This window comes from Brachyhypopomus gauderio, unplaced genomic scaffold, assembly GCF_052324685.1.
Source record: "Brachyhypopomus gauderio isolate BG-103 unplaced genomic scaffold, BGAUD_0.2 sc62, whole genome shotgun sequence".
Lineage (NCBI taxonomy): Eukaryota > Metazoa > Chordata > Actinopteri > Gymnotiformes > Hypopomidae > Brachyhypopomus > Brachyhypopomus gauderio.
In genome coordinates this window covers 2,206,834-2,216,739 of record NW_027506883.1, presented here as the reverse complement: position 1 = coordinate 2,216,739, position 9,906 = coordinate 2,206,834, and the positions used below count along the sequence as shown (strand labels likewise).

At 42.6% G+C, this 9,906-nt stretch overlaps 1 protein-coding gene across 1 annotated transcript; it reads left to right on the top strand.

Moving 5' to 3' along the window:
- The first annotated feature begins 2,980 nt into the window (after positions 1-2,980).
- Positions 2,981-9,782, top strand: LOC143489458 (uncharacterized). The gene is made up of 4 exons (XM_076988507.1): positions 2,981-3,106; positions 4,379-4,437; positions 6,831-6,980; positions 8,026-9,782. The coding sequence occupies exons 2-4, from the start codon at positions 4,414-4,416 to the stop codon at positions 8,188-8,190; spliced, it is 339 nt and encodes a 112-aa protein (XP_076844622.1). The 5' UTR covers positions 2,981-3,106; positions 4,379-4,413; the 3' UTR covers positions 8,191-9,782.
- The last annotated feature ends 124 nt before the right edge of the window (positions 9,783-9,906 follow it).

The window sequence follows — 9,906 nt, the reverse complement described above, 5'->3', positions numbered from 1 at the left end:
CCACCATTTTATGCAGGGGATGGGATGTATTGTCTGTAATGGTGAGACGTGTATTGAGAGTCTGTTGAGCTATGACCTCCAGAGTGTCCAGTTTGACTCTTACTACAGGTTGAGCCATCGCTACCAGTTTGGTGTGAGCTCTGTTGTTGATACTGTTACCCCAGCACTGGCAACAAAAGAATGGTAAAATGCCCGCAGGACTTTTGTCAACACCCCAAAATGACCTCGGGACCAGTAGCTCTGTCCTTTCTTGAAAACTTCACGTTTTAGATCTCTAGTGTGTCTTTCAGTTTACACAAGTACAAAGTCCTTCACCAGTTTACACAAGTACAAAGTCCTTCACCAGTTTACACAAGTACAAAGTTCCTCACCAGTTTACACAAGTACAAAGTTCCTCACCAGTTTACACAAGTACAAAGTTCCTCACCAGTTTACACAAGTACAAAGTTCCTCACCAGTTTACACAAGTACAAAGTCCTTCACCAGTTTACACAAGTACAAAGTCCTTCACCAGTTTACACAAGTACAAAGTCCTTCACCAGTTTACACAAGTACAAAGTTCCTCACCAGTTTACACAAGTACAAAGTTCCTCACCAGTTTACACAAGTACAAAGTTCCTCACCAGTTTACACAAGTACAAAGTTCCTCACCAGTTTACACAAGTACAAAGTCCTTCACCAGTTTACACAAGTACAAAGTCCTTCACCAGTTTACACAAGTACAAAGTCCTTCACCCGTTTACACAAGTACAAAGTTCCTCACCAGTTTACACAAGTACAAAGTCCTTCACCAGTTTACACAAGTACAAAGTCCTTCACCAGTTTACACAAGTACAAAGTCCTTCACCAGTTTACACAAGTACAAAGTTCCTCACCAGTTTACACAAGTACAAAGTTCCTCACCAGTTTACACAAGTACAAAGTTCCTCACCAGTTTACACAAGTACAAAGTTCCTCACCAGTTTACACAAGTACAAAGTCCTTCACCAGTTTACACAAGTACAAAGTCCTTCACCAGTTTACACAAGTACAAAGTCCTTCACCCGTTTACACAAGTACAAAGTTCCTCACCAGTTTACACAAGTACAAAGTTCCTCACCAGTTTACACAAGTACAAAGTTCCTTCACCAGTTTACACAAGTACAAAGTTCCTCACCAGTTTACACAAGTACAAAGTCCTTCACCAGTTTACACAAGTACAAAGTCCTTCACCAGTTTACACAAGTACAAAGTCCTTCACCAGTTTACACAAGTACAAAGTTCCTCACCAGTTTACACAAGTACAAAGTCCTTCACCAGTTTACACAAGTACAAAGTCCTTCACCAGTTTACACAAGTACAAAGTCCTTCACCAGTTTACACAAGTACAAAGTCCTTCACCAGTTTACACAAGTACAAAGTTCCTCACCAGTTTACACAAGTACAAAGTTCCTCACCAGTTTACACCAGTACAAAGTCCCTCACCAGTTTCCTATATTCACCATCCTGGCCCTTCCCGATACACCTCACGATGGCCGTGTAATCAAATCACTTCACCCTCACAAACGGGCCGACCAGTCAAGTAGTCCATTATCCATCTGCATTAGCTGAAGCTTCTCCCCAGGTAGCCCAGACTGCATGGTGCTGAATGCACTTGAGAAGTCAAAGAAATATGATTCTCACAGTACTGCCTGTGGTGTCCAGATGGGACAGCAAGTCCAATCCAATCCAGTCATCCAATCCAATGCCATCCAATATGGAAATCGCAGAGGTTCCATTGCTGATGGTCTCAGGTGAGCCAGCATCTGATTTCCAGGGTCTTCTTCAGGTCGGACGTCAGAGCAACAGGCAGAAAATTGAGATTATTCACACAGGCACGTATATTAGAGTCCACCATTATTGTGACTTTTATTTTGAAGGACCTTGTAAATGCCTGCATACATGTATGATAGCATATGGATCAAAAACGTTCAAAAGTACGTTAATGCTTTAAAATATACAAAATGTCTTTTGACATATTATCTTGAAGTGATTAATTTAGCTATTAAAGAAATGCAATCACCACTCTGGGTCACTGTGAAAAACACAAATCTTCATTTCTGTGATCACAATGTGTGCGCACCTTTCTGGAGGCTTTTGGGTGTTCTTTTGTCCACCTTTTTCAAACAACCCCAAATCACTGCTGGTGAGTTTTGTGCGTGTTGACAAAGCAAGGATAACATTTTTACTTTTGTTCATTTTTTATTCTTCATAACTTTGTTTTTTTCTATATATATACACCATTGATTTCCATTGATCTTTTAAAATCTTTTTTTTTATTGATAACTAAAATATATAAATTGTGTAAAATATAGTTATGGGTAAAGGGCTTCATTTTGTATTTTTGTTTTTTGTATAAGGTTGTACTCATGTAAAAATGTTTAATAATAACTGACAAATTCAGCATCTTGCAGCATGGGTATGATTTGTTCAGACCTTTTGCATATGTGGATGAAAATGCATCCTGTGAGCGGTGGGAAATGCATTTGCATGCTGTCTTCATATCAGGAATCTGAGATTAGCACAGCATAGCCCTTCAAACATTCCTTCATAACTGGGAATTAGAGAGGCGTCAAGTCCAATTTACTCACGTCTCTGTGCTTAGGTGGTTCTTTTGATTGTTGATGCATGAATGAATTTTAAAACATCAAACTATATTTCTATTAAAATTTCTTTAGGTTTCTAGCAAGCTGTAGAGCACTGTGATGTGTACGAAATAAAAAGATGTGCCAGAATGCAAATCTAGAGCACAAAATGTTGACTTTGCTATCAAAAAGAGCAGACATACCTTGACATACACACCTAGGCCTTCACTCGCCCTAGAAAGGATGAAGACATTGTCGTCTCAGGGTACAGGTAGAACCTGCTCTGCGTGTTTCTGGCGGATCCGACCAACCTCTTGCAACCAGTGACCCATTATCTCATCCCTCCTTACTGCCGCCTCAATCTGCCAGTGAGTCACCAGGCGTGAGATCAGTGAGAATACAACTTGCCGCACACGGATATTAAGCCCTGCAACTGTTTAAAAGAGTTGCCGTGGGAGACGATGGAAAATGGTTTCTGCTGAAAACAAACCAAAGAAAAACAGGTATGTTTGGTTATTTAGTATTGTTGTATTTTTAACGTTCTCCTCATGAGATACACAACTGATTGGTTTCTTTAAGAATCCAAACGACACTTTAGGGGAAATTTCGTTCGAGGGATTTCACGTAATTCGAACTAAAGTTAGCCCGCTCTTTCACCGGGCCGAAATGGGTTCTGGGCTCGGACGGTGAGCAGCGGGGAGGAGCGCGTGGCTGAGGGCGGCTGACAGCTGCTCTGACATCAGAAAACGGGGAATAATGAAGAGTGGCCACCAGGCAGGAGTCTTGTCTGATTTGTGCTCTGTGGGACTATTTCGCAGATGCTCCCAAAAGCTCTTGATGAGTTCAGTGGCTGAATCTGCCCTCATCTCTCTCTGATTCTGTCTCAAAGCCATCAGAGAATAAAGGGTTGGGATGCCATAGGCAAACCATGATAACAGTGTTTCCGTAATATACAGAACAGAAAGCAGAACAGAGAAGGGGGGAAATAACTTGCCAATTCTTTTGACAAGGGTTATTACCATGGATATCATAAATAAAGCCATTCAGTGGGATGTTGGCACATCAGAGTCATCTCTAGGGCTGATCTGATCAGAGATAATGGGTCACTGCAATAATTACGGACATTTCAGGATTCGTTGGACAGACGCTCTCAAGTGCCTCCATTTCCCTTTGAGAGGTTTGATGAGCTGTGCAGAAATGGCCAATTTCCCTCACAGAGTCTCTTAGATGTGGAGCCTTGCTTTATTTTACAACATACTGCCAGTGTTCGTGGCCTAAACCCCGTTTACACGCAGTCAGGCAGCCTTTGTCATGGCTGTTACCAAAACAGTAGCTACCAGACAACAGCAACCCAACTGAACACAGTGGTTGTCCCGCTCCCCCGTTTAGCCAGCAGGGCGGCCCCCTCACAGGGGCAAGCTGATACACCTGAGGGTTTTACACCAGTAACAGTATTCCAGTATTACAGAAACAACTGTTTCAACAAAACACAAGATGTCATTCCATCCAGTAAAACTAACCTGTGGTGTGAGACAGCCATAAAATGGACTTTAGAGAACAAACCTATTCCAGTAATGGTAGTGACGAGAACGTATTTGGTGAGTTACTCCAAGTCAGCCAATTAAACGACAAACTTTCATACTCTGTAACGAAAATACTCTCATACCATCATAGAAATCTTACATGGCATTCGGAAAGGGCTTGAATCACCGCTCTAGTGAACATGTTCGGAGCGAGTAGGTCTTTTCACATTTCTGTTGCTGATGTGCCAACAGGAAGCCTGAAAAGAAACATCTCCTGGAGGCTTGGGATGGCTACGATAACGGACCGACGGGTGAGCAATCCAACCTATTCACTCCTGTCCCACTTCACTCTGGTAATGGTGAGGACGCTAAAATGAAAGCCTGCATCTGTATCGAGCCTGAGTGAAAGGAACAAAATAACGGAGAAGGAAAATCAATATGTTAACCAATACGTATCGTAAAAGCATCTCGCAAGTCGTAAGCAGGCGTTTCCTCCACACTCTACTTCTTCAACATCGTTCAGTTCCAGCGGCAGGGGAGATGGTCATGGACCACGTGGTCGGTTCTTCACGGTGTGGCGTGCACTACGGTGCCCTCCTCCCATGTAATCACACCGTTCCTTTACCTGATGCCGTGACGAAGTCCGACCTGGGAACAGCACAAGAGTGGGGCCGGATCCCCCGTACGAGTCCACATGAGTAGGGGTGCGTGGTGCACGGGGAGGTTGAAGGTTGTGCTCAGGCTTCTAGTCACACGGAGACACAAGCTGTGAAGCTTATTTGGTGATATCTATAGTGATACCTAGTGATACCTATAGTGATACCTATAGTGATATCTATAGTGATACCTATAGTGATATCTATAGTGATACCTATAGTGATACCTATAGTGATATCTATAGTGATACCTATAGTGATACCTATAGTGATATCTATAGTGATACCTATAGTGATATCTATAGTGATACCTATAGTGATATCTATAGTGATACCTATAGTGATATTTATAGTGATACCTAGTGATATCTATAGTGATACCTATAGTGATACCTATAGTGATATCTATAGTGATACCTATAGTGATATCTATAGTGATACCTATAGTGATATCTATAGTGATACCTATAGTATATACCTATAATATCTATACTATCCTGAGGATTCAACACACGGGACTAAATCCTACAGCATCTAGCTGTGTGTTTGGTGTCCTATTTGTAATACCTTTTTTGTCAAAGTTTTATTTCCCTCTACAGGCCAAAAAAAAAGAAAAAACCCGTATAAATATGTGAAGTAAAGCACTCCCAAGGCGTCTTTGAGTCTGCCTTAGTGAGTGGTATTTTGGAGTAATGACTGGCGCTCTGTTCCTCCATGTCAGAGAAAGCCAGAGAGAGAGTCATTGATCAGAGGCAGACCACATCAGCTTTAGGTCTGACATTTACGGCCACGGCCTATGATTAATCATCATCCTAACAAGGTGTAGGTCTCCCTAATGCAGAATCTGTCTCTCTCTCTCTCTCTCTCACACACACACACACACACACACAGATCCATCAGACCATGAACAGGAGGGACAGAGAGCGCTGATGGATAGCTTCAATGGACACCAGTCCGTATTAAAAAAAGAACATGAACGTTACCCAGAATATTTACCCAAAAAAGATTTTTTCTGTTTTTGTTTGTTGTTTTTAAATCAGGGAGAAGTAAGTTCGATGACTGTAATAAGTTAGACTGAGCTGGGAGACTTTTAATTGTTGTCAATAGGCAGTGATACCTGCTCCCATGGTAACATTTAATCACAGAATGTCTTGAATGTAAATGATTTAGTTCAGATCTGTTCTTTCCCATGACACAGAGGTTTAATGAACTTATTCGTATTCAAGCACTTTGACAGACACCACAGCACTTAATCAGGCTCCACAGAAAGATTAAAGTAATTCCTTTCACTCTCAGTAACCATGACTCCTCTTTTATTTATTACAGATGATATGTTTTGTGGGTGCCATAAGGTTAAACAGCAAGTAATGCAGAAATGCAGATATTTGGATGAGGAGAACATTGTGGTGTCCCATCATTTATTGAGTGACCTTTTGAGCTTTGACCCAGAGGAGAGGGATGTGGGAGGAGAACCGAGCCCAAGCCTGGAAGTGTCTCATGATAATGTTCCTGCTGCTAAATCTGATGCCCTCCAGACAGACCCGGGGTCTCTGAGCCACACCGTTCCTGACAAAGCCAGTGTCCCAACAAACGCCAACAATATCACTGACTCGATGGTCCATAAACGAAATATCAGTTATGGTCTCGGTCCTGCGCAAATTCGCATTTCAGATCTGAAGCGGAGTCTTCCGTCGATACGATGGGCTCCCGCTGCGTATCGCGTTCAGGTGACCGAGGAGGCGGTTCCGTGGCGATGTAAAGGACTGGCGTCGCTGAAGCACGAAGCGAGGCCTCCTGAATCACCATGTACATGGAAATGGGCTTTGGGCGGGAGGCTGGAGCAGTGTCCCGCTCGGCTGGCCGGGTTGGACTGCCAGTCACCCAGCAGTGGTCCGACAGGGGTCCCGACCAGGCCCGTGATTCTGAGAGCCACCGGGGGGGAGCAGGTGCAAGGTGGCCGTGTGAAACAGAACTTCCTCTGGAGCCCGCTGGCTAAGAGCACGGGCCTGTCGTGTGAAGACTACAGCGGGTTCTTCCCTCCATTACAGGCGCAGAAGCAAGCGCAGTGTAGCCGTGTTCACAGCGCACTGCGAGAAGGAGCGGGACGCCGCAGAAAACTGGGACAAGCGGATGATCGTGTGTTTCACAGGAAGCTAGGAGACATTCCTGCGGGCTGTTCAAATGCGAACATTTCGTTGGTAAGAAGCTGTTTATTTCCATAGGCTTTGAAAGTCGTACCACAACAGTAACATGTCTGTCTTCTTCATTGTATGCTTTAAATAAAAATGTCATATTCTTGTGATAAAAACAGCCACTGAGAAAGGACACAAAAGCCTGTGAGACAATGTGGTTACAATCCCTTGTTCATGCACTGATAATGATTGGTTCTACTATAAAGGTACTGAACCATTTTAGGGTCAAATGAAAATGTGTTTTCCAATCTTGCACAGCCTCCCCATGTTATTTCAGATGGAGCCGTTGTTCAGTCAAATGTTTTTAGGTAGCTATTTTTAGGCTGAAGGTGGGTCCATTTTCTTCCCAAATATCGTTCATGTCTGTCTCGTGCACAGTGGCTTTTGCGACTCGTTGGAAAATGTGAGCATCCATGGCAACCAGGAATGCATCAGATTGTGAAACAATGCCGTTCTTGAAAAGCCCGGGGCACTAAAGATGCACTGCGCTATGTATTTAGAGTGTTTAACGCTAAATGACAGGACTCCTCGAGGATCCTGAAACTCTTCACCTCCTTCCTGAAATAGCAGATGTACATGCACATGCAGTATTATTTTCTCCTTTCAAAAAGGCAAAACGTATGGTTTGAAGAGGCTTAATTTATACAATTATATTTCAGTGCGAGCGATTTGGCTGAAAAAAACAGCGTTAGGTTTGAAATGAAACGCCTGCCTTCCACAATACAATACATGCATAACAAAAGCATCGTTAAGGTAGCTGTGAGCTCAGCTTGCACTGTTATACCCTTCTAGACTCTATAAAGAGCACGTTTAAGGACAACATCAGAGCTTCACACAGCCATGCTGCCTTCATATCGTCATGATGTAGGAGTCGCAGTTGTGATGTAGGGAGGGAGATCTCTGCCGCATGCAGCGTCTGTTGGACAGGAGCAGGACGCTTCAGAGTGAGAGACAAGGTAGCAGCTCTGGGCTCGAGGACAGACACACGTCTGAAGTCCCACATCCACCTCAGCTCCCCTGATGGCGTGTTTGTGTGTTTTGTGCATCGCAGGACACGCTGTATCACTCAGGATGTCAAGGCGACAGTGAGTCATCCACCATTTCTCACGATGTCACCTTATTCCATATTCTTCAAGTTCTACAGAGCAAGACAGGCGGTCTGCCAGAGGTCAGGGGCCCGGGAGGCCTCAAGAGTCTACAGCACCTGAAGACCTGAAGCCATTCACTAGGAAACCTGCTCGTTTCTTTATTCAGAACAAGTCTTTGAACTTATCACTTTAACAAAACGGACAGAAACAAGGTTAGAATATAATATTTTTTTTATTCAAAGACTTTAAATTTCATTTCCTCTACTGTGTAAAAGGGTTATGTTTTGATGACATGAACATGTTTAAAGGATGCAGTGACCTGGACCCATGTAAAATCAATAGTACACCATTCTACCACACCCATACAAAACCAAGAGCTAATCAGGTGGTAATGACACAGGTTAATAACATAGATAGAAATCAGCAATTAAAAAAGTAGGTAAAGATGTACCTTTTACAATCAAAAATTCTGTACAAACTATAAAACAAATAGGAAATTGAAGTTGTGAACATAAATAGGCAAAATATAATCAGTATAAACAAATTGGTATTTAAAAATGAGAAAAGAAATCCAGCCATCAGGTTTGAACAGCAATTCCATGAGTAATACCATGACTAGTTGTCATTTTTTAAATTTAAGGATGGAGTACACATGGTATAGTATGTATTTTTGAAATTTTACTGATTCGCGCGCACACACGCGCGCACACACACACGCGCACACACACACACACGCGCACACACAAACATAAGGAAAAACAGCAAGAAAAGCTGAGAATTCTGTGTCATTCTTTGTACACATTGTGTTGCTTTTGATATAATACTGTCACAAGCACTGTAGTAACTTTAGTCCACATTGACCAGGATTCTGATCATCACTACACTCATTATTAAAGCAGCGATTAAACTGGTGCTCCCTTTTTCCATCTCTGCAGTTGCTATTTTAGTTTTAAAGTTCTGTAACTCTAGAGTCTAGTGTACTGACCTTTGCATCAAGAACTATAAAAATATACCATATTAGGGGACAAAGTGGGTCCGTGTCGTCAGATTTTGTTTTATTGATATTCATGAAGGAGAAAGCGTTAAGAGTTATGTTATTGCTCGTCTATTAACTTGGTCACATTAGCAGGAAATTGTGCCTACAAGAGACAAAAACATGGTTGTAAAGGAGAAGGTGTCTAGAGGTGACCACAGGGCTCTGTGCTGGGTTGGACGTTGGTCGGCACACGGAGATCCACCTCCTGTCTTACGTTTGAGATCAGATTAATAATGATGAAGTCTTTTCATTTTCTTCATCACATCTGAGGTATCTTGGTAGGATTTCCGTGTTCAAGGTTAAGGGGGGGTTACGTCTGATCTCCAAACTAATGATGACCACACGAGTTATCACACTGCCCGTTAGATTAGCAGCCAACATACATTTGAAATCAAGATAAAATGAGAAAATAACCTAGCAATACCCCTGATCTGGGTGTGCAATATACGGAGTCCTGTTTCACAATGGTCTCACTGATTCTAGTGATGTCTCACCCTTATCAAGAATTAAGTCAATGTTCCAGAGTGAGTGACGTCCGTTTAGGAGAATTACCCAGAATGTCTAGGAGAGGACACTCGTGATTGTCTGCACAGCTGATCCATTCTTCATGGAGGAACCTGCTCTACAGGGAGACACATCCTCATTCTGACCACCTTCACACATGTTTCTTTGAGCAGTGGTCCATACGGGGCATCAGCAAAAAAAAAAAAAAAAAAAACTACAACCAGCATTATGCAAAAAACTACAACATCCATACCACACTGAATATGCTGCAATTAGAACCTTCTTGTGGTGCTGATGTGAAATT